We start from the raw sequence: 25765 nt of genomic DNA on the forward strand, positions 1-25765 counted from the left end.
GTTTTTGTGTTTATGATGTGAGCTTGCGCTCATGATGTGATTTGTGTTATGGTGTGATTTTTTTTTGTGTTCATGATGTGAGTTTGACGGCTTGTCTTTCACGAGTGTGAGGCGAGTCTCCATAGGGGGGGCTAAAAGACCAAAGGGGCAGGGCCGCAGTTTGTAAAAATGAATTATTATAAATGATTATGTCATACCGATGAGTCCTGCATAAGCTCGGAGGCAAAGACCTGCTGAGTCTCTGGAACAAGCAGGGCTTGTGGCTGATGGCTGGCAGTTCTGAAGGAAATCAGCTAATCTTGACCTGTAAAAACAAAACAATATACGTAAAGAATTCAAAGTCGTTGTGTTTGTTTATGAGCATTAATATTTCACATCATGGTTATATTTATAGATTCAAAACATAACTTTCTTATTAAGTCTTGTTGTAATATATATCAAAACGTGTCTGAATGTTATCAAAGTGACATGCACGTAATTTTAATCAATTTTTTGTTATAAATTACATCAATGCAGAAATAATATCAACTCACATAATTCAATAATTTCATAATAATCATAACAGATTATATAACAATTACTTCTTGATAATAGTGGATTAATATAACAATACCTCAGTGGTGTGCCGGCAGGGCCAGCGAGGCCTTCTCTGCTGGCCTAACATAACCACAAATCATGATCATAATTAAAGATGAAAGTCATTTTGTCTTGACTTTCCCTAAATATCTAAAGTATTCATATTCTCTTCATGTCATATTGTACTCCTTCCAGCGCTGTTGTTTTTAGTTTTAGTTTGTATCCAATCAGAATTCAACTTGCTTATGTTGCCATGCTGTACCAAGTGCGTCCATGCACTGTAAATGAACAATATACAGTTGATAGACAGTTGTGATAGCCAATCAGATCACGAGTTGTTGTCAATAAGGCCATTCTAGATGGCCTCACATTGAATGTGATATATACGTGTCCTGTGATGTAGACTCATCGGGACCGTTAGCAGATGTATTTGAGATTACATACAGTTGATAGACAGTTGCGATAGCCAATCAGATCACAAGTTGTTGACAGTGGCCTATCTAGGTAGCCTGATGTTAACGAGACTGTGATTGGATACTCACTTGTCATTCCAAAGTGAGTATCCATTCACAACCCTAGTGGTTAGAGTTTCCACCCTGAGATCGGTAGGTTGTGAGTTCAAACCCCGGCCGAGTCATACCAAAGACTATAAAAATGGGACTCATTACCTCCCTGCTTTGCACTCAGCCTCAAGGGTTGGAATTGGCGGTTAAATCACCAAAAAAGATTCCTGCTGCTGCCCACTGCTCTCCTCACCTCCCAGGGGTTTTTGATTGATTGATTGAAACGTTTATTAGTAGATTGCACAGTACAGTACATATTGCGTACAATTGACCACTAAATGGTAAGTTTTTTCACCTTGTTTAAGTCGGGCTCCATGTTAATCAATTCATAATACAAATATATACTAACAGCATAATACAGTCATCATACAAGTTAATCATCATAGTATATACACTGAATTATTTACATTATTTACAATCCAGGGGATGTGATGAGGAGCTTTGGTTGATATCAGTACTTCAGTCATCAACAATTGCATCAACAGAGAAATGGACATTGAAACAGTGTAGGTCTTACTTAGTAGGATATGTACAGCCAGCAGAGAACATAGTGAGTTCAGATAGCATAAGAAAAAGTATATACATTAGAAGTACATTTGATTATTTACATTAGGTTATTTACAATCCGAGGAGATGGGATGTGAATGGAGGAGGGTATTAGTAAAGGATTGAAGTTGCCTGGACGTGTTGTTTTAGAGCGGATTTGAAGGAGGGAAGAGATGCACTTACTTTTACACCTATTGGAAGTGCATTCCACATTGACGTGGTACAAAAAGAGAATGAGTTAAGACCTTTGTTGGATCGGAATCTGGTTTAACGTGGTTTGAGGAGCTCCCCCTGGTGTTGTGGTTATGGCGGTCATTTACGTTAAGGAAGTAGTTTGACATGTACTTCGGTATCAAGGAGGTGTAGCGGATTTTATAGACTAGGCTCAGTGCAAGTTGTTTTACTCTGTCCTCCACCCTGAGCCAGCCCACTTTGGAGAAGTGGGTTGGAGTGAGGTGTGATCTGGGGTGGAGGTCTAAAAGTAACCAGACTAACAAGGATGAACAAGGGGATGGGTCAAATGCAAAGGACAAATTTCACCACACCTAGTGTGTGTGTGTGACAGTCGTTGGTACTTTTACTTTAACTTTAACTTTAACAAGTTTCAATTTAGCAGGAAGCAGGAAATGTTGCGCCATAGCCAGACCGATATAGCAGGGAAAGAAAACAAAACATTGATTAGGTGGCAGATATATATTTGCAGGGCCATTTTCAAGAAGGATATTTAAAGATAAACTACATCTTGTGCGACAACATCGGCCAACCTCGGAAGGTAGCTTAGCTGTTCTGGTGATGAAATGGGGAAATGCCCACCATTTCCACTCGAATGAGCCGATGACGAGGGGCACCACTGTTTTTTACGGCGTCGATTGTGGGTGCTACAAATTGTGAGTTCAAATATTTTATTTGTTCACTTTTAATATGTTTTTCGCTATTTCTATTTTGACAGTACCACATAAGATGTGTTTTAATTGATTTTTAAATGCCCCAGGAAATAATCGTACACTGTTCACCTCAACAGTGTACAATGCCCAGTAGTGCGTAAATGTGTTTCTGTATAGTATTTCTCCAGCAATGGTCATGTGGTGACATAAATAATGGTATTTTTAGAGGTGATATTTGAAGTCAGACATCACTGAAGGTGTAGGTGGGTAAAGCACGGCCCGCCACTGCAATAATTTCATAATAATTTTAAGATCTGTCCAGTGACAACTGATGAATACTAGTCTTTTGGCTAATTCTGGCATATTTACAGAAATGTTGATTATTGTACACTATACCTCATCAATGAACCAATAAATAAAATAATGTATTCATACAACAATAACTTCATAATTTTAATTTATTAATAATATAACAATAACAATATTTAAACATTTTGCTTATTAACATGTCTTTATAAACATATTTTTTATGATCGTATCATGTTTCTGAACATATTTTTATGAACATATTATGTTTTTGGAGATATGTTTATGAACATATTTTTATGAACATATGTTCATCAACATATCTTTATGAACAAGTCATCTTTATGAACACAATATATTTATGCAGATAAGTTTATGAACCTATCATGTTTATCAACATATTTGTATGAACACATGATGTTTATGATCACAAAGTTTATAAACATATATTTATGAACAAATCATCTTTATGAACATAATATGTTTATGCAGATAAGTTTATGAACATATCATGTTTATCAACATATCTTTACAAACACATGATGTTTTCATCTTTTTTATGAAAATATGTTTATGGAGGTACTGCATGTTTTTGAACATATGTGTGTTAAAATATGTTTCTGAACATATATTTATGAACGCATTATGTTTATGAACATATGTGTGTTAAAATATGTTTATGTTTCTGAACATATGTTTCTGAACACATTATGTTTATGATCATATCTTTATGTACATATTATGTTTGTGAACATATATTTATGTACATACAGTATGTCTATGGACATTTGTGAAAATATGTTTATCAACATATCATTATGAACATATGATGGAAATGATCATATTTTATGAACATATCTTCATGATCAAAATATGTTTACGAACATATCTTTATGAACATATTATGTTTATTGATATACTGTATGTATTTCAATAAACATAATACTTGTAATACATAATACTACATCTGGCCAGGATCTTCAGCTGTCACTGGATCCGTCCGCAACCGAGTATGAAGCAACTGGGATGAGAATCAGCACCTCCAAGTCCAAGTCCATGGTTCTCGCCCGGAAAAGGGTGGAGTGTTATCTCCGGGTTGGGGATTACACCCTGCCCCAACTGGAGGAGTTGAAGTTCCTAGGAGTCTTGTCCACAAGTCAGGGAAGAGTGGATCGTGAGCTAGACAGGCATATATGTGCGGCTTCTTCAGTAATGCAGACGCTGTATCGATCCATTGTGGTGAAGAAGGAGCTGAGCCGGAAGGCAAAGTTCACAATTTACCGGTCGATATACGTTCCCATCCTCACATATGGACATGCGCTTTGGGTTATGACCGAAAGAACAAGATCACGGGTACAAGCGGCCGAAATGAGCGGGGCTCTCCCTTGGAGATAGGGTGAGAAGCTCTGCCATCCGGGAGGAGCTCAAAGTAAAGCTGCTGCTCCTCCACATCGAGAGGAGGCAGATGAGGTGGTTCGGGCATGTGTTTAGGATGCCACTCGAACGCCTCCCTAGGTAGGAGGCCACAGGGAAGACCCAGGACACGTTGGGAAGACTATGTCTCCCGGCTGGCCTGGGAACGCCTCGGAATCTCCCGGGATGAGCTGAACGAAGTGGCTGGGGAGAGGAAAGTCTGGGCTTCTCTACTTAGGCTGTTTCCCCCGCGACCCGACCCCAGATAAGCGGAAGAAGATGGAAATACTGTATGTTTATGATCATGTTTAATAACATATCTTTACAAACATTTAATGTTTATGAACATATCTTTATAAACATATGTTTATGAAGATATGTTTATGAACATCTCTTAATGAACATATGATGTTTATAAACATAGTTATGCAGATATGTTTATGAACATGCCCTTTTTGATGAAAAATCTTTTTAAGAACATATGTTGATATGATGTTTATGAATATATGCTGTTCATGAAAATATGATGTTCATGATATATCATGTCTGACCTGCAAAGAGCATCCTTGCGACAGAAGCTTTGTTGGTGAAGACAGTTAGGTTGCAGGTCTTCCATCTCCTCGTAAGCACAAGAAGGAACGATAGTTTTCCTCCTCCTCTCGCCACACAGGGTGTTGGTGCAGGGACAGAAGAGGACACCAAAGCTGTATTCTTCTGGTACTTTCTCCAGGAATCGCCGAAGCGCCCTATGACACTTGTGCTGGTTGCATCGCTGGCTTCCTGTCACCTTCTTGGTGCACGCCAGAACATACTCGGATCTTAAAGAGCCGCACTTCTCAAACAAGCCACAATCCTGAGCTGCTTTCAGACATTGATTTTCCACGTCCACTTGCAAGAATGTTGAGGCTGAGCACAATCAAAACACAATGCTTTTTCATCAATACATAAACAATTGAAGCACATATATATAAATATTTTTTTACCCGTAACTTTAGTAGATTTTCACGTATTGTTTTTATCAACAATTGTACGTACAAAAGCATCTTGATTTTTTTTTTTTACTTACTGTTTCGAATGCAAGTGCCATCAATGACGACATATCTTTATGTTAATGTTGGACAATAACTTTTTGGAAGTTTTATTACTTGATTGACGTGTGTTTAGGTGTGTTTTACCTGCCACAATGGACGCCATACCAAGATCAATTTGTGTGTTGTCGTATGGAGACGTTTCCAGGTCATCCTCACCTGCAGAAATATGTCAGGGTTTTAAATGTAAATTTCATCATAGAGCAACCACTGATCCACCACACCCTTTGGTGCTTACTGCAATACATTATACTACAGTACACAATACTGCACTGCATTACACTACACTCATTTATGCTACACTACACCATACTGCACTAATTTATACTACATTGCACTAATCTACACTATTGTGTACTAAACTACACTGTGCTAGACTACAATACACAACACTACACTATACTACATTATATTCTACACTACTTTATACAACAATACAGAACACTACACTGCACTACTTTATACAATACTACACTATACTACACTACACTATAATACACTATACTACACCAGTGTTTTTCAACCACTGTGCCGCGGCACACATACAGCCCGGTGTGCCGTGGGAGACTATCTAATTCCCCATATTTGTGATAAAAACATTTTTTGCAAACCAGTAATTATAGTCTCCAAATTATGTGTTGTTGATTTTGAGTGTCAGTGCTGTCTAGAGCCGTGTAATACTCTTCCATATCAGTAGTTAGCAGGCGGCAGCTAATTGCTTTGTAAATGCAGGTAAAAGGGGGTCTTATGCTTAAACCAATAATGAACAAAAGGTGAGTGCCTTTAAGAAAAGGCTTTGCACCTTAGGGAAGGCTATGCAGAACGAAACAAAAACTGAACTGGCTGCAAAGTAAACAAAAACAGAATGCTGGATGACAGCAAAAACTTACTCTGGAGCAAAGACGGCGTCCACAATGTAAATCCGAACATGACATGACAATCAACAATGTCCCCACAAAGACAGATATAAACAACTGAAATATTCTTGTGTGCTAAAACAAAGTAGATGCGGGAAATATCCCTCAAAGGAAGACATGAAGCTGCTACAGGAAAATACCCAAAAAATGAAAAAAGCCCCCAAAATAGGAGCGCTAAAACACTGCGCAAAGAAAAACAGCAAAAAACTCCAAATAAGTCATGGCATGATGTGACAGTACACCTACTTTGAGACAAGAGCTATATTGATGAATGCTTGGTTATGCTTTAAGGTCCATTAATCCATCCATTTTCTACCGCTTATTAACTTGGGGTCGCGGGAGGCGTTGGTGCCTATCTCAGCTACAATCATATCCAACAATTGCGACAATGACTTTTAACTGTCAACTCAGTTGATGACTTCTGCTGGTGGTGTGCCTCCGGATTTTTTCAACGCAAAAAATGTGCCTTGACTCAAAAAAAGGTTGAAAAACACTGTACTACACTACTTAATAATACACCATAGTAAACTACATTATATTACACTGTTACAACATTATGTAACATTACACTACAGTACACTTACTGTGTACTGTACAGGATACGTACAAGATACTGCAGTATACTATACTGCACTACATTGCCTCACTAGTACAATATTTATCTATTCACATGTATATCAGTACAATATCACAATGTTTACAGTCACTGAACCTTATATATTTTGGCAAAATGACACTGAAACATTTTTTTTTAGATTACCGTATTTTCCGCACTATAAGGCGCACCGGATTATAAGGCGCAACTTCAATGAATGGCCTATTTTTAAAACTCAGAGTTCATATATAAGGCACACCACATTATAAGGAGCATAGAATAGACGCAAAAGTAGAGGCTGGGGTTACGTTATGCATCCTTTAGATAGAGCTGCGCTAAAGGGAATGTCAACAAAACAGTCAGATAGGTCAATCAAACTTTATTAATTGATTACAAACCAGCGTTCTGACAACTTCGTTCACTCCCAAAATTGATAAACAGCTGTTTTATTATTTTCCCTTATTCAATAAACACGTACTGCGATGATGAGGTGGCGACTTGTCCAGGGTGTACTCCGCCTAACGCCCGATTGTAGCTGATATAGGCACCAGCGCCCCCCACCACCCCAAAGGGAATAAGCGGTAGAAAATGGATGGATGGATGGATGGAATAAACATGTAAAAAACAGTCTGATACTGTTACGGTAAATCAAACGTTAGTGCAATCACAATATATTAACACTAGAAATAGTGCAAATTAATAATATAATAATAACTCAACATTGCTCAAACGATAATGTCACACAACACAACACACAAAATAAACATCTAAAGCTCACTTTATTAAGTTATTCCTCATCCACGAATCCCTCAAATTCTTCTTCTTCAGTGTCCAAATTAAACAGTTGGGTGAATACGGCATCCAACATCTCGTCGGAGTCGTCATTAAACGAGTCAGTGTCACTGCTGTTAATGTTAAATTCTCTCGCTGATGCTCTATTCCCGTGTTCAACTGTGTGACTGATCGCCTTGAGTTTAAACTCTGCGTTATAAGCGTGTCTTTTAATAGGAGCCATTTTGGGGTCTTTACATAAACACACAAAAACGGCACGCCTCCTGCAGTCATATATCCCAGCATGCACCGCGTGCTTCTTCTTCTACGGAGGAACATGAAGTCGGCGGCTGTTTATTGCAGAAAAAGCGCACTTCTTCTTCTACGGGGGAAAATTAAGTCGGTGGCTGCTTACCGTAGTTGCGAGACCTGTTGTGGCTCAATATTGGTCCATATATAAGGCGCACCGGATTATAAGGCGCAATGTCAGCTTTTGACAACATTTGAGGTTTTTAGGTGCGCCTTATAGTGCGGCAAATACGTTACATCTGAGGGCTTGTATTGAAAAACATTTTGGTTGAATACAGTTCTGCATTTTTTCAACATGTTTCAAAACATTTTTCTACAATAGCAACATTTTCAAAACCTAAACTTAGCAGCAGTGTTCTGGCTACAAAGTTTGGAGACTTACTAGATGCGTTGATGTAATTTGGCATGTGGGGTTGTCAGAATAAATGTTGTGTTACCATGAGTTCGTGACGAGTAGACAAAGGCTGTCTTTCAACCTACCAAGAAGAAGGCTTGTCAAACTCCACTGTGTAGGATGGGAAGCAACATGAAGGTGTTTTGTTTCTTTCCTGTGTTGTAATCCACAGAAAGATTTTGTTTTGACCTGAGAACTACAAAGCGGAGAGAAAGCAGTATCTGCCCAAGTTCCAGGCACCTCTTCTTTGAACTGTTTTACAAGCTTTTCTTTGGACTCTTTTACGACCTTTTCTTTGAACTGTTTTGCGACCTTTTCTTTGACCTGTTCTGTAACCAAAGGTGATGATTGTTTACGACCCCCTCCCTTAGAAACAGTTGTTGCCATGTAATCAGGGAAAGTCCAAATAAAAGAGGAGGCGAACAATCTTTCCTCAGGAGTGTGGGACGACACTGTACAAGGGTACATTGTCTACGCCAGGGGTGGGCATTACGTCGATCGCGATCGACTGGTCGATCTCGGAGGGTGTGTCAGTCGATCTCAAGCCAGGCATTAAAACATAGACATAAAAATGAGCAATCATCAATCATACCAAGACTTCACTTTCGTCAGTTGTTTGACATTCTCGGCACCCGAGGATCTTGTGAGATGACGCTGGCTGCTGCGAGCTCATATTTAAGAAAAAAATAACTAACAGGGCGGACGCAGAGAAACACATTTTATTTCTAGAGACTCCGTACCTACTGTCAAAACTCTAAAGACCGACTGCACAGTTCCTGTCTTCACCATAAAAGACCTGTTTCATCCTGCCTGTGCTAACAAAATAAGAGTCTCAGAAAGCTAGCGTGCACAAGCTAGCAAGCTACGGAGTTTGATGCCAATGTATTTCTCCCCCGCCCTCAGCGACCGTTTTCTCACTTGCTTGCCCACCCGCACACTCACTGACGTCACTCACCTGCTGCCAGACATTAAAGGGCCACACACATATGCTACTCTCATAACAAAGTGTTTAAAAACGAGTATGCAAGTTGGACAAATGAGATGCCAAATCCAACCACTTTCATGTGGTATTGGACAGAAAGGAGGACTTTTTTTTTCCTCCATTTGAAACTGCGGACGTTATCAGCACCACTGTCTAATTCCAATCAATGCAAGTCATCAGAATCAAATACACCAACTTATATTCTTGTCTTCATGAAAGAAAGGCATCTATGTGTGTTAAACATGCTTGTATTATCATTAAACACCATTAATTTGTTAACAAAAATGTCTCTTTCATAAATAAATAAATATAAATTATAAATAGGAATGAGGTAGATCTCCTTGACTTGGTCAATTGAAAAGTAGCTCACCTGCAGAAAAAGTGTGAGCGCCCCTGGTCTATGTGTTTCTCCTCATTGAGCCAAATTTAATTCTGCCTCTGTTCAATTCCTTGCTTCTTGTCTTGTTTAATAGATGCCATCAGTGTTTGAACCTGACAGGGGTGGGAGGGATGGACTTGCACTTTTTAACACATTAAAAAAATAATGTTGCGCTTTTAAATGTAGACAAGTCAAACCACCAGTGCCAGGCTATACTTTACTACACTACACCATAGTATAGTATTTTACACTATACTATATTATACTACACTACACTACATTTTACTACAACACACTGCGCGACATTACACTGTACTACAACACACTACACTAAATTAAACAACAATTCATAACACTACACTAAACTACACTATGCAACTGTACACTACACTTCACTGCACTTTACAACACAACATCACATTACAATGCACTATACTACAGTATGCTATACTGCACCACATTACATTACACAACACTACAATAAATTACACTACACTATACTGCACTACACGACACTATATTATACTACAGTACACCATACTATACAACGCTACATTACACTACACTACATTCCATTACACGACACAATGTCTTGAGGTGTCAAGTAGAATCACGTCTTCCGGGGGTCAAGATTATTTCATGCAGTGGCAAACGTGTACTTATAACAAATCCATCCATCCATCCATTTTCAACCGCTTGTCCCTTTCGGGATTGCGGGGGGTGTTGGAGGCTATCTCAGCTGTATTCTTATAACAAATCATACACATCAAATAATAAACATAACAAATCAGCCATTCCACAATATTAATTCATGTATAATTGTGTCTAGCTGTTTGGTCATTTAATGTTACTGACATTAGCACAGTTGCAAATGAACAAAAACCAAACTAATGGGGTTTAGAAACCGCAAAGTACAAATTAATGAAAAGTTGAAAATTGATAATACAGAGATTAAAAAAAAGCTCATGAAAGTACATTTTTGGGTGTGGTATCATAAACAGTGCTGGAAACCTCACATCAAATATCAGAGTGGTAAAAGAGCAAAAAGTACTGGAATTTTAGGAAAAACAAAACATACCACAAAACCTTACACGCCCTATATTATATACTCTTATTGCCGTAGCTCAATTACTGCGTGGAAGTCTGAGGAAAATATTAACCAGAGGACTTTAAAAAAGTTACGCATATCAGTTTGTGGGGAAACTCAATGGAATCAATTACTGCAGTTGAGGAAATCAAACAAAGGAATAACATAATTTGATTGAAAAAGAAATATATTTAAAAAAAAAACATTCTCAGAAACAACAAAGAAGATATCAACTACGGTTGATGAAATTATGAGTGGGTTTATTGTTATTAGCATATGTGAATGAAATTAAATATCTGTTAATATATTAAATACTAGCATGTATCATGTGATTATGTATTGTATTGAGTGATAGTGGACATTTTAAGATTTTGTTTTTTCATGCTTCTCACACACACACACAAACACACTCACACACACACACACTCACACACTCTGTTCCTTGGTGTCTATTTCATTTTCTTGTAATACAACTATTGTTTATTGTTGGTAAATATATTGTATTGGTAATGCATTTTTGTTTGAATTGTGTTGATGCTTTGTTGACAGTAAAGCAATTTCTTAACAATGTGTTCAAAGGGAGAGATTTGTACAGTAAATATTTCGAAGGTATGTGTATAAACAATGTCACAGAAAAAGCCGAATTCTCACATGGCTGTCTGTCTGTTTTCTATGTGTAGAGTACTATTAGTATAGTTCATACCGTGTCCCTCTTGAACACTACGGGGGCGGTTTTGGTCATTTCAGTTGTGTGTGAGGCTGGGATAGGCTGCAGCACCCCCCGTGACCCCGAGAGGGACAAGCGGTAGAAAGTTGATGGATGGAAGTTCCTTACTCTAGTTCTGTTTTTAGTGCATGTCAAAGTACTTCTTTGAATTATTTTTAATTTGTCAAAATCTACAGATTAACTGTGGGATTATACTATAAATGATCCATCCATCCATCCATTTTCTACCGCTTATTCCCTTTCGGGGTCGCGGGGGGCGCTGGCGCCTATCTCAGCTACAATCGGGCGGAAGGCGGGGTACACCCTGGACAAGTTGCCACCTCATCGCAGGGCCAACACAGATAGACAGACAACATTCACACTCACATTCACACACTAGGGCCAATTTAGTGTTGCCAATCAACCTATGATAAATCTTATTTTTAGTAATACTTTAAAATTCAATTTACAGTATATATTTTTTGGTCTCCCATCACAACATCCTATCTTCTGTTTCCTATACATATATATATATATATGTATATATATATATATATATATATATATATATATATATATATATATATATATATATATATACATGTACATATATATATATATTATATATATATACACTGCTATATATATATATACACACACATTATATATATTATATATATATTTATATATATATATATATATATATATATGTATGACATGTCCAGGGTGTAATCTGCCTTCCGCCCTATTGTAGCTAAGGTAGGCTCCAGCGCCCCCCGCGACCCCGAAGGAAAAAAGGGTTAGAAAATGGATGGATATATATATACATATATATATATACTGTATATATTTACTGTATATATATATATACTATATATATATATATATATATATACTATATATATATATACTGTATGTATATATATACTGTATATATACATATATACTGTATATATATATATATATATATATACTGTATGTATATATATACTGTATGTATATACATATATACTGTATATATATATATATATATATATATATATATATATATATATATATATATATATATATATATACATGACATGTCCAGGGTGTAATCCGCCTTCCGCCCTATTGTAACCAAGGTAGGCTCCAGCGCCCCCCGCGACCCCGAAGGAAAAAAGGGTTAGAAAATGGATATATATATATATATATACTGTATATATATAAATATATACTGTATATATATATATATATATATATATATACACACACACACATTTTGAGGTTTCTGTTTTCTGCTGTTGCTATTTCTAATACAAAGCAGTGTATGTTTTGAACTTATATCTGTCAAAAGACAACAAAATATGGCGGGGAGAAGACATCCTAAAAAGGATTGGAAAGCGACTTGTAGATATTCTGTTAAACATATGTGCAAAATGTTGACCAAAGAACCACAATTACATGATGACTACAAGGAAGTGTTTAAAATATAGGGAAAAAATCATACTGTGACCCCTTTAACTCAACAAGAAGAACATTAAACAGCAGAGCAAAGCATAAAGTCCATCATAGGTATACTATCTTATTCTATGTTGTATAATTAGTGTAATGCTGTACTGCTGTAAAAGCATTAAAGGCTAAAGTGTGTGTAAGTACACTAATGCTGTGATGGCTAATAGCCCACAAGGGAAGTCTTGTGTAACTTGGCTTTGTTCACTTACTGATGCATTCCAAGATATACTGTAAGTCCATTTATGTATATTTCTGTGCGGAATTAGCATGAGTCTGCTTGAAGGGACACTCACTCTAATTCGTTTAAGGGTTAGCATTCATGTTTGGGTTAGGATTTAGGGGTTGATTTTGGGTTTGGGGTTCAGGGGTTGGTGTATTTTCTGTCTGTAATACAAAGATATTTTGACATCTAGATTGACATCTCGCACAGCTCCTGACTGACCTGACAGCAGACGGACTCTCCAGTATATTTGCAAGCACTGCTCCTCCTTACGAAAGCCACGGTGGCACTTGCACGCCAACAAAGATGGCTGTTTCTCCAGCAGAGCATCTTGTTTGTGTAGGCACTCAGTCATTGCCTGCTCCGCCGTCGGTCCCACATAAGTATCAGCGGTACACAGCTCCCAGTCCCGGTACAAGTCTTTACATTGGGGGTCAGTAGAACATTCCAGATGAGCGTTCACACAGTCAGGAAGGAAAGCCGACAAAGTGACGTTGGGAACTGATAATGGTAAAACACCTACAAGGAAACAAAGAAGAGAAGGATGACCATAAGCTCCTAGTTTCATTTTCAAGGCCACATGCAGCTTTATCATACTTTTTATGAAACTTTACAAACTTTTACAAAACGTTTAAATTCAAAATCTTGCTAATTACGTTACCAAATAGAATTCAGATCATTGGCTGACAAATAAAGTGTGTCCCAAAAATACTGACTGTACTGCAATACTGTACTATTTAGTTTCAGACATTGTGTTTTGTTTCTGTACACGCACAAGAACATGGACGCACATTATTAGACCTTTTGATTAGTCAGTTTTAATCTTGACTGCTTGTGTTGTGTAACAATAAATCTCGGCTCCTGCTTCAAGCCACCCTGTTATTGACTCTTCCACTGCTGCTCAGTTCACGCCTGCTTTTGAGCAGATGTGTGTTGTTCCGTACTCTGTATGTTCTAACATTGAACAGCACGGCTTCTGCTTTCATTCCACCCACCAGACTGTACTAGATTTGGCACCTCCATTAAAACCAAGCAGCCTAAAGCTTAATCTGAGTCCTGGTTGAAGGACACAACTCTGAGAGACGCCATGGACGAAAAGCAGAACAGAAATGGAAGCAGGGAGAAAATGCAAGTCTCGTTACTGTTGGTGTCACTAGAACAGGGAAAAATGTCAAAAGAGATCATCTACTGTATTAAATATCTTCCCCTGGAAACTCTACATAGGCTAGACATGGGTAAATTACGGCCCACGGGCTTCATGGGGCCTGTTATACTTCCAATCCAATTCAAGACCTTTAACATGGAAACTGTAGTTGTAATTATGATGTGCAATGCTGTTTTCAAATTACTGCAAGTCTTGAACTATAGAAAGTATTTCAATGGTTGTAATCCGTGCTTTTAAGTAATATCCAGTAAGGGTATCTACGTCACAGCAGCGTGGGCTGGGTTTGTTTAAAGAGCGGCCAGCATGGGTAATTCATTCAATAAAATATTTTTTTTAATCCATCCATCCATTTCTACTGCTTATTCCCTTTTGATGTTACAGGGGGCGCTGGTGCCTATCTCAGCTACAATCGGGCGGAAGGGGGTGTACACCCTGGATAAGTCGACACCTCATCGCAGGGCCAACACAGATAGACAGACAACATTCACACTCACATTCACACAGTAGGGCCAATTTAGTGTTGCCAATCAACCTATCCCCAGGTGCATGTCTTTGGAAGTGGGAGGAAGCCGGAGTACCCGGAGGGAACCCACGCATTCACGGGAGCACATGCAAACTCCACACAGAATGATCCCGAGCCCGGGATTGAACCCAGGACTACTCAGGACCTTCGTATTGTGACGCAGACGCACTAACCCCTCTCCCACCGTGAAGCCCGCATTTGTATTAGTGTTCCTGAAAAAAATACAAATAAAATAAAATAATAATATATATATATATATATATATATATATATATATATATATATATATATATATATATATATATATATATATATATATATATCCAAAGACCTGCACCTGGGGATAGGTTGATTGGCAACACTAAATCGGCCCTAGTGTGTGAATGTGAGTGTGAATGTTGTCTGTCTATCTGTGTTGGCCCTGCGATGAGGTGGCGACTTGTCCAGGGTGTACCCCGCCTTCCGCCCGATTGTAGCTGAGATAGGCGCCAGCGCCCCCCGCGACCCCGAAAGGGAATAAGCGGTAGAAAATGGATGGGATGGATGGATATATATGCATTCAGGCGGAAGGCGGAGTACACCCTGTCCATGTCTTTGGAACACAAACAGAGGGAATATATTTTTCATCAAACACAGTGTGCTCCTTGACTGGTTCCGTACAGGGATGTATGTGTGCTCTCTCCAATGCTTTTTTATTCTCTTCACAAATGTGTCTGAGCACTATAAAATATTGTGCTATTTTAAAGTATGCAGATGACACGGTAGTTGTCCATCTTTTTTAAGGAATTGAGAACAAACATGGGCCTATTTTTTGTCACACCTGGGTGAAGTCTTGTCTGGTTTTCGTCTGGTGTCATGTGGTCTTATCATTTCCTGTTTTATTTTAAAAGGTTAACCCTCCCTCTCGTTTCAGATCACTTGCTCTTCCTCCTGTTTCACTGGTCTGACGTCACTCCTGATTGCCTGATTGTGCCCACCTGTGTCACACTCCATGTGTATAAATGTCTCGTCCTCCTCTTGTCTTGTGCCAGAGTGTCTTGTTACTTCATGTGTGTACCTCCAGCGATCCATGTTCACAGCCATTGCCATGTTCTATGTACCCTTTTTGTCAGGTAAGATTAATTGTTTAGCATTGCCTCCCTTGGAGCGCTTTTTGTTATATTTTGCATATTGTTCTCTTTGCACCTTTTTTCCCTCCGCTGCTGGAGCGTTTTGAGTTTATTGAGATTTTGTTAGTTTTTAGGTTAGGTAAGCTTGGCTTTTGATGGCCTGTTAAGTTTCTCCCCTTTTGGACCCTTTCCCTTGTTCGAAATAAGTATTTGTTTTCAAACTCCTGCATCTGTGTCCAGACTCCTGTTCAAGTCGTGACATGTTTAATGATCTTATCATGGAGCTACAAGTGAACAGCCTTAAAACAAAAATTATTGATTTTTAAAGACATGCAAAAATGACTTATGGGTACAATCATCATGGAAAAACTGTTGGATTTAAACAATCCTACAAATATTTTGGGACCATATTGATAAGGAGAGCTGTGATGCTTTGTGCAAAAGGAGTCACCAGCGTCTTCACTGTTTAAGGAAATTGTTTTTCTTTCATGTGAATAAAACCACTATGATTTGGTTTTATCGTCCTTTTATTAAATATGTTGTATCATTTTGTCTGGTGTCATGGTTGGAGGTCTGCCTATGGAGGACAGGAAAAAACTGAGACGAATAATCAAGTGGTCTCGTTGTTGAGCCCGAGCTGAGCATGGCAGTGGCGGGCCGTGCGTTTCCCACCTAGGCCTTCAGTGATGTCCAACTTCAATGATTACCTCTCAAAATACCATAATTTGCCACCACGTGACCATTGCTGGAGAAATACTATACAGAAACACATTTACGCACTACTGGACATTGAGCCACCACCAACAGTGTACAAATTGTACTGTCAAAATTAAAATAGCAAAAAACATACTATACTAAACATGAAAACATAACCAAAATATTTGAACTCATAAAAAAAAATTGGGCTTCACGGTGGCACAGGGGTTAGTGCGTCTGCCTCACAATACGAAGGTCCTGAATAGTCAGGGTTCAATTCCGGTCTCGGGATCTTTCTGTGTGGAGTTTGCAAGTTTTTCCCGTGAATGCGTGGGTTCCCTCCGGGTACTCCGGCTTCCTCCAGCTTCCAAAGACATGCACCTGGGGATAGGTTGATTGGCAACACTAAATTGGCCCTAGTGTGTGAATGTGAGTGTGAATGTTGTCTGTCTATCTGTGTTGGCCCTGCAATGAGGTGGCGACTTGTCCAGGGTGTACACCGCCTTCCGCCCGATTGTAGCTGAGATAGGCACCAGCGGCCCCCGCGACCCCAAAAGGGAATAAACAGTAGAAAATGGATAGATGGATGAACCCACAATTTGTAGCACCCATTTGACGCCGTGTAGTCCCTTGAGTCGAAATGGCAGGCATTTCACCATTTCCTTGTCTCATGAAATGTAGTTTTCTTATTGAAAATGGCCTTGCAAATATATATCTACAACCTAATCAACATGTTGCTCTCCTTTTTTTGTAATTACCGGCAAATATACTCTGGCTTTCTATGGCTCATATGGCTCCTGTGCCACTTCCTGTTTTCGCAACTTGTGATTGGATACTGACTTGAGACTCCCAAGTGAGTATCCAATCACAGCACAAGGCCAGTGAGAAGGCCTTACTGACAACTCATGATTTGATTGACTATCCCCTGTATGTGTCCCTTCACTTACAGTGCACAGATGCCTGCTTTGTTGATTCTGAAGGTTTCGGGGAGATTTCGTATAGCATGGCAACATAAGCTTGCTGAATTCTGATTGGATACAAACTGTAACCTAAAAAAAACAGCACTGGAAAGAGCATAATATGACATGAAGAGAATATGAGTACTTTTACATATTTAGGGAAAGTAAATTAAAAATGACTTTTATCTTTAATTATGATCATAATTTCTGGTTATGTTAGTCCAGCAAAGAAAGGCCTTGTTGGCCCTAAATGACTTTTATCTTTAATTATGATCATAATTTCTGGTTATGTTAGTCCAGCAAAGAAAGGCCTTGCTGGCCCTGGCGGCACACCACTGGCGTATGGGGTCCTGTACACAAGGCAGGTACAGTCGATTGCCAACTCCATTACAATAGCAACCACCCACTTTATGGTAAGTTCCTGTTCCTTCCATCCAGTCGGCGGCTTGGAGTCCCAAAGTGCAGAACATTTGAAAAACAGCTGCGGCTGAAACAAAACAGATACTGTATGTTCCAGCCGCAGCTATTCTTGAACAGATTTATCTTACTTTGTTTTACTGTATTTTCCTAACCCAGATGCCAGGTTGCAGGTGAGTACTTTGTCATGTCATGGTTTATTTTGTGTCAAAGCTTATGTCCATTTTAATGTCTATGCTGATATTATCCTCCTTTTAACTGCAAATCATCATGCTCTTATCAAATATAGTTATGTATGAACCTAACACATACAATGTTTGAACCGATCAAGAATCATAATGTTGAGGTCTATTAAATATCACGTATGAATAAAAAATGGTTGTTTGAACAGATCAAAAATCTTCATGTTTGAGTCTATCAAATATCAAATGTGCATCTATCAAATATGTGTGAACCTATCGACTGTCATTATGTGTGCACTTAATAAATATCAGTATGTCTGAACCTATCAAATATCACCCCTGTGAACATATCAAATATCTTGTGTGCACCTAATAGATATCAGTATGTCTGACTCTGAACCTATTAAGTATTACATGTGTGAACCTATTAACTATCAAATGGTGAAGTGTGACAAACCACGTTAATTATTTCATGTTGTTGATGCTTTCAGACCGCTTGTATTCAGTGAGGCATGCAAGATATTTTTACATTTCATTGTGAATGAGGGTCTCACTGTGCGTAGAAAGACCACTCTGATGATTGAAGGATCATTAAAAAAAGGTATCTGATTGCCAGTCTGATTTAAAAATTCAAATGTTAAAAAGTCAAGAGTGAGTTTGTGTGTGTGTGAAAACATGTGATGAGTGTTGTGTGAGGTGATGTAGTACTGATGGGGGGACTAAGGGGTCATCATCAGGGCAGCTCATAAAGTGGGCGTCTGCTGGTTGCCATGGAGACTTAAAGGGTATAAAGGAAAGTGAGGAAGAACAGCAGGAGGTGGTGAGCTGCAGCTTTTTAACTTATTAGTTTTATTTAATGAGCACGCCTGCTGGGGTCTTTTTAGGTCTTGTCCGTGTTCATGACGATTGAAAATCTTATAATACAAATATTGAAATAAAAAATACAAAAAGCATTTAAAAAAGTAATACACAGTACTGATTTAATTAATTATTGATTAGAACGTATGGGGGTAAATTTGTGTCTGTATTACGAAAGCTTTTTTTAGACACTGAATTTATGCAATGGAAATGTTTGTATTTGAATTTTGAAAATTGACATTTTTTACATCAAATTATACTGACAATTATGTATAAACAAATTCAGTTTTTTGAAATATAGGTTTTTAAAATTCAGGGCAGAAATATTTGTCACATTGTTCCATGCTTGGACCACTACTGATTAATAGTCACATGTTATTGTAGAAAGCACCTCCTTACGGTGTCTGTTATAGTGGTAGGCAAAAATACATTCTTATGGCAAAAAGTCCGGTACCAAAATGTATTTCGATACTTTTCGATACTTTTCAGTACTTTTTGATACTTTTCTAAAAAAATTGCATTATTGGCCTTATTTTAACAAAAAATCCTACGGTACATTAAACACATGTTTCTTATAGCAAGTTTCCCCTAAAATAAAGTAGTGAACATACAAGACAACTTGTCTTTTAGGAGTAAGTAAGCAATTAGTCTGCTGACAAATGCAGTAACATATTGTGTCATTTTCCATTCTATTATTTTATAAAAAATATTAAGGACAAGTGGTAGAAAATGAATTATTAATCTACTTGTTCATTTATTGTTATCTGCTTACTTTCTCTTTCAATATGTTCTATCTACACTTCTGTTAAAATGTAATAATCACTTATTCTTCTGTTTTTCGGATGCTTTGGGTATCAATCTGATACCAAGTCTTTACATGATAAATTTACAATGGTCATATTCAAAGTCCTTATGTGTCCAGGGACATATTTCCTGACTTTATCAACATAACCGGTACTTTTTAGGTATAGTACCGAATATGATTCATTAGTAACGCGATACTATACTAATACCGGTATACCGTACAACCCAAGTCTGTACACAACAACTCACACTACATCATTGACATGTACACCAGCAATTAAAATACTTCTCTGCATAGTTTGTATTTATAGTAAATAGAGCAGTTTGCCAAAATAATGTATTTTTTCCTTGATCTCTTATGATTACAATAACATTAACAACCAAAGCAGATGTGGTTTAAACATGACCAACAACACTAAATTGCAGTGGAGAGTTGTGGTTGTCTGTTTAAAGGCCTACTGAAATGAGATGTTCTTATTTAAACGGGGATAGCAGGTCCATTCTATGTGTCATACCTGATCATTTCGCGATATTGCCATAATTTTGCTGAAAGGATTTAGTAGAGAACATCCACGATAAAGTTTGCAACTTTCGGTGCTAAGACAAAAGCCCTGCCTGTACCGGAAGTCGCAGACGACGATGTCGCAAGTGTGTGGGCTCCTCACATATTTACATTGATTTTAATGGGAGCCTCCAACAAAAAGTGCTATTCGGACCAAGAAAACGACAATTTCCCCATTAATTTGAGCGAGGATGAAAGATTCGTGTTTGAGGATATTGATAGCGGCGGTCTAGAAAAAAAAAAACGCGATTGCATTGGGACGGATTCCGATGTTTTTAATAACATTTACTAGGATAATTCTGGGAAATCCCTTATCTTCCTATTGTGTTGCTAGTGTTTTAGTGAGTTTAATAGTACCTGATAGTCGGAGGGGTGTGTCCACGGGTGTCTTGACGCCAATGTCTCAGGGGAGTCGACGGCAGCTTTATGGACGGCGCAAGCTCAGCTTTTCTCCGGTAAGAAGCGACTTTTTAACCACAATTTTCTCACCGAAACCTGCTGGTTTACATTCCGTCGTGTTTCATGTTGGCTTGACCGCGCTCTGATCCATAGTAAAGTTTCACCTCCAGGAATTTTAAACAAGGAATCACCGTGTGTTTGTGTGGCTAAAGGCGAAAGCTTCCCAACTCCATCTTTCTACTGTGACTTCTCCGATATTAATTGAACAAATTGCAAAAGATTCAGCAACACAGTTCTCCAAAATACTGTGTAATTATGCCGTTAAAGCAGACGACTTTTAGCCGTGTGTGTGCATAGCGCTCATACTTCCTAAAAACCCGTGAAGTCTTGCGTACACGTCATCATTACACGATGTTTTCAAGACGAAACTCCCGGGAAATTTTAAATTGCAATTTAGTAAACTAAAAAGGCCGTATTGGCATGTGTTGCAATGTTAATATTTCATCATTGATATATAAACTATCAGGCTGCGTGGTGGGTAGTAATGGGTTTCAGTAGGCCTTTAATCTATTTCATTGCATGGAGCATTATCTTCTTTTACTGGTATCTTCACATAGCTAAACAAGCTGATGACTACAGTCGTGTGCGAGCGGCACACTGTCATGTTAGAGATGGAGCATGGAAACTGGGACTTCAAATGTAGGTGAAAAAACAGACCAAAAAAAAAAAACAATCAATCAAATCAGACAAATTTATCAAAGTTTGCTCCTTCATTGTTTAGTGCATCGACACTTTTTGTGATTAGCACGTTTTACCCTTCCGTCTCCTTGTTTTATCTCAGATGTCTTTTTGACGCAACTGTTATTTTTGTTGCAACCTAGTTTTATTGTTGCGCTTTTCAGGTTGTTGCCTTAGCTTGTTCCTTCCTACATGGCTTCTTCCAGCGTGTTGATGAGCAACACCTGCAGCTGTTCTCTAATTAGCATGTCTGCCCGACTCAGTTGACAGATTATTCATCATTCACTCATTTGGCCCACGATGCCACTCCCCCTGTTCACTTATACTGATGATTATTTTGTTTCCATGCACTATTTATGTTTTCCTGCCTCCCTCATACCTTCGACAAGGAACATTTCATCATGTTTTGTGTTCTTTGCTTTTGCCCCACCGCGTTTAGATGGGATGTCATCATCATCATTATCTGTCAACATCATCATTATCATTATCATCATCCTCTCCTTCTCCTTGCAAATATGTAATACTGCTGACCTCTACATAAAGTTAACCGTACGTACTGTATGTAGTATTTGTGTAAATGGATCTGTGCAACTTTAGGTAGAGTCCATTTTGATATGTGTTCTTTGCATATTTTGCTTTTAATCTGATTCAAAGTTTTATATTTCAATATAAAAACTTTATTTCAGGCTACAAATGACCCTCAGGTCGCACTTTGACCTTAATGATCCTGACATACAATGAAGCTTATACGAACATGATAATGCTCTGTACCATTCTATATGAATAATGTATAATGTAGGAACATGAAATCAAGTTGTGTTGCTAAGTCATGTACCACCAAATATATAGAATGCTTAGTCAGCAGATTGGCGTCTGACCACAGCCATTACCAATCAGTCAAATGTATCTAGTCAGCACTCATTAAATATGCTGAAAACTTAATGTGTTGACTTCCATGCATGCATCTCCAGCTTACTGCTTTAAAAACAAAATAATCATCCTCATTATCATCATCATCATAATGACAATAATACAATTATAATTGTTATTGTTCTGCTTCAAATGTATTATTATTGTTATTATTATTATTGAAATATGTTTCTGCAATTATATAATTATATGATGATAATTATTACATACTATGTTACTGCTTTTGTTATTATTATTATCATCATTATTATTGGTATTATTATTAATATGATTATTGTTATGAAGCTCTTTTTCGAGCCAATGCCTATATGACGTCACTGTATGCTGTAAGTCAGTGGTTCTCAAATGGGGGTACGCGTACCCCTGGGGGTACTTGAAGGTATGCCAAGGGGTACGTGAGATTTTTAAAAAATATTTTAAAAATAGCAACAATTCAAAAATCCTTTATAAATATATTTATTTAAAAATACTTCAACAAAATATGAATGTAAGTTCATAAACTGTGAAGAGAAATGCAACAATTCAGTGTTGACAACTAGATTTTTTTGTGAATATGTTCCATTAATATTGATGTTAAAGATTTCTTTTTTTGTGAAGAAATGTTTAGACTTAAGTTCATGAATCCAGATGGATCTCTATTACAATCCCCAAAGAGGGCACTTAAAGTTGATGATTACTTCTATGTGTAAAAATCTTTATTTATAATTGAATCACTTGTTTATTTTTCAACAAGTTTTTAGTTATTTTTATATATTTTTTTCCCAAATAGTCCAAGAAAGACCACTACAAAAGAGCAATATTTTGCACTGTTATACAATGTAATAAATCAGAAACTGATGACACAGTGCTGTATTTTACTTCGTTATCTCTTTTTTTCCAACCAAAAATGATTTGCTCTGATTAGGGGGTACTTGAATTAAAAAAATGTTCACAGGGGGTACATCACTGAAAAAAGGTTGGGAACCACTGCTCTAAGTGATGAAAAAAAAGTTCAAATGTATTATGATTTGTCAGCAATGTTATATTTTTTATGTTTACAGCCAGGAGCTTAATTAAACATATTGTATATTTGATTTTGTATTAAATTCACAATAGCCAGCTGTGGATAAATGATGAATGTATTTTAATAAAGGATCATTGTTACTAACTTTTGTCATTTTACATTTGACAAAGATGTATTTTAACATTCTGAGATAGGCTCCAGCACCTCTGCGACCCCGCACGGGACAAGCGGTAATAAATGGATGGATGAATAGTACTTCGCTGACATTATTAAACATATCATCGATATAATAACGATTGTTTATTCTGTATATGACTAACGGTAATTACGAAATTAAATATATCCAAACTGATAAAAGATCAATAATTGTTGAACTTACCAGAGGAGAAAAGAACCAGAACTTCTAAAAGTAAAATCATATTTGTTGAAATGCGGAGTCCGATGACAGCTGGGGATCAGAAGCAAATGGATCAGTTGGAGCAGGACTTGGTGCGCCGCGCACTGAATCAACCTTTTGATCGATCTCCTCTTTGTTCTTTGAAAATGTTAAGTCTTCTGAGTCCGCGAGAAAAGACGCAGAACGATGTGAAATATTGAAAGTGAAAAATATTCAGCGAGGAAAAACACGACTTGATGCTGCAGATGATCTTCACCTCTCCACTTCATCATCATCATCATCATCATCATCATCATCATCATCACCATCATCGTCAGCGTCATCGTCCTCAATCTTCATCTCACCTTCTGTTTACCTTTAAACCATTTATCACTCTTATTACGTAAATTCTTATTACTATTAATTAAACCATACTTGCTTTATAAGAACACATGTTTAAAAGTACATCAAATCATTGAATGTACATCAAATGTTGTAAAAGTACATCAAATATTCGGAAACATTGTCAAGACTAGGACTTTGGCGTGGTTGGTTTTCCCATGGTGCAAAGCGACTGGTCTGGACAAGGCGTGAAGGTGAAGACTTGATTTAATTTAAACACAACCAAAGTACAAACAAAAGGCATGCACAGCTAGGGCAGAGAACAAACTTGGCTAAGAAAAACTAAAACTTGCACAAAGGCAGAACTATGGACAAAAAACAAAAAAATCACCTACTGTGACATGAGCAAAGCAGCATGAACTATGAACATCAAGAGCTATGGCATAAACAGAGTCCAGAGTATCAGGGGTGAATCAATAGTGTATCATGGGTGCACAAAAACAGGAACTAATGGAATCCAAAACTAGCAGAAAATACAAAAACATGATCCGGACGACGGATCATGACAAGTATATACAATATCTAAAATTATATATTAAAGGGGAACATTATCACAATTTCAGAAGGGTTAAAACCAATAAAAATCAGTTCCCAGTGGAACTGGAAGTTTTTTTGAAAATGTTACCCATCCTGGGATATCCCTAAAAAAAAGCTTTAAAGTGCCTGATTATCGCTATCTGTGAAGCCATCGTCCATTTTCCTGTAACGTCATCCAGTGATGCCAATACAAACAAATGGTGGATAGCACAGCAAGATATAGCGACATTAGCTCGGATTCAGACTCTGATTTCAGCGGCTTAAGCAATTCAACTGATTACGCATGTATTGAAACGGATGGTTGGAGTATGGAGGCAGATAGCGAAAACGAAATGAAAGAAGATATTGAAGCTATTGAACGAATAGCTATTGACGCTATTTGGCCATGTCTGCCTTAGCAACGCCGGTAAAATGTGCAGACCAAACAATCGGAAGTTTTGCATCTTGTGACACTGGATCAACTTAAATCCGTCGATTGGTAAGTGTTTGTTTGGCATTAAATGTGGGTGGAGGGAAACGCTGGATGCAAATATAGCTACAAATGTACATAAAGCTAGCCTAAATAGCATGTTAGCATCGATTAGTTGGCAGTCATGCCGCGACCAAATATGTCTGATTAGCACATAAGTCAATAACATCAACAAAACTCACCTTTGTGATTTTGTTGACTTTATCGTTGGAAATGCATCTGCAGGTTATCCATACATCTCTGTGCCATGTCTGCCTTAACACCGCTGGTAAAATGTGAAGACACTCCGGCGCATTCGATGGGGGTCTGGCGGAAAATTTCTTTGACTTTATTGTTGGAAATGCATCTGCTTTGAGTGTCGCAGGATATCCACATAATCTTGCCATCTCTGTAGTAGCATAGCTTT

General features: G+C 37.8%; 1 protein-coding gene across 1 annotated transcript in view; it reads right to left on the minus strand.

Annotated features, from left to right (window-relative positions):
- gfra3 (GDNF family receptor alpha 3) overlaps window positions 1-24223 on the minus strand; it is a 37461-nt gene extending 13238 nt beyond the window's left edge. Inside the window, exons 1-5 of the mRNA XM_061899594.1 lie at window positions 23955-24223; window positions 13453-13749; window positions 5464-5535; window positions 4840-5194; window positions 198-304 (exon numbers count right to left, since the gene is read on the minus strand). Coding sequence (XP_061755578.1) covers window positions 198-304; window positions 4840-5194; window positions 5464-5535; window positions 13453-13749; window positions 23955-23994 — 871 coding nt within the window. The 5' untranslated portion in view covers window positions 23995-24223. The remainder of the gene's footprint in view (window positions 1-197; window positions 305-4839; window positions 5195-5463; window positions 5536-13452; window positions 13750-23954) is intronic.
- Between the last annotated feature and the right edge of the window lie 1542 nt (window positions 24224-25765).

The sequence above is a fragment of the Nerophis ophidion genome, linkage group LG05 (assembly GCF_033978795.1).
Source record: "Nerophis ophidion isolate RoL-2023_Sa linkage group LG05, RoL_Noph_v1.0, whole genome shotgun sequence".
Taxonomy (NCBI): Eukaryota; Metazoa; Chordata; class Actinopteri; order Syngnathiformes; family Syngnathidae; genus Nerophis; species Nerophis ophidion.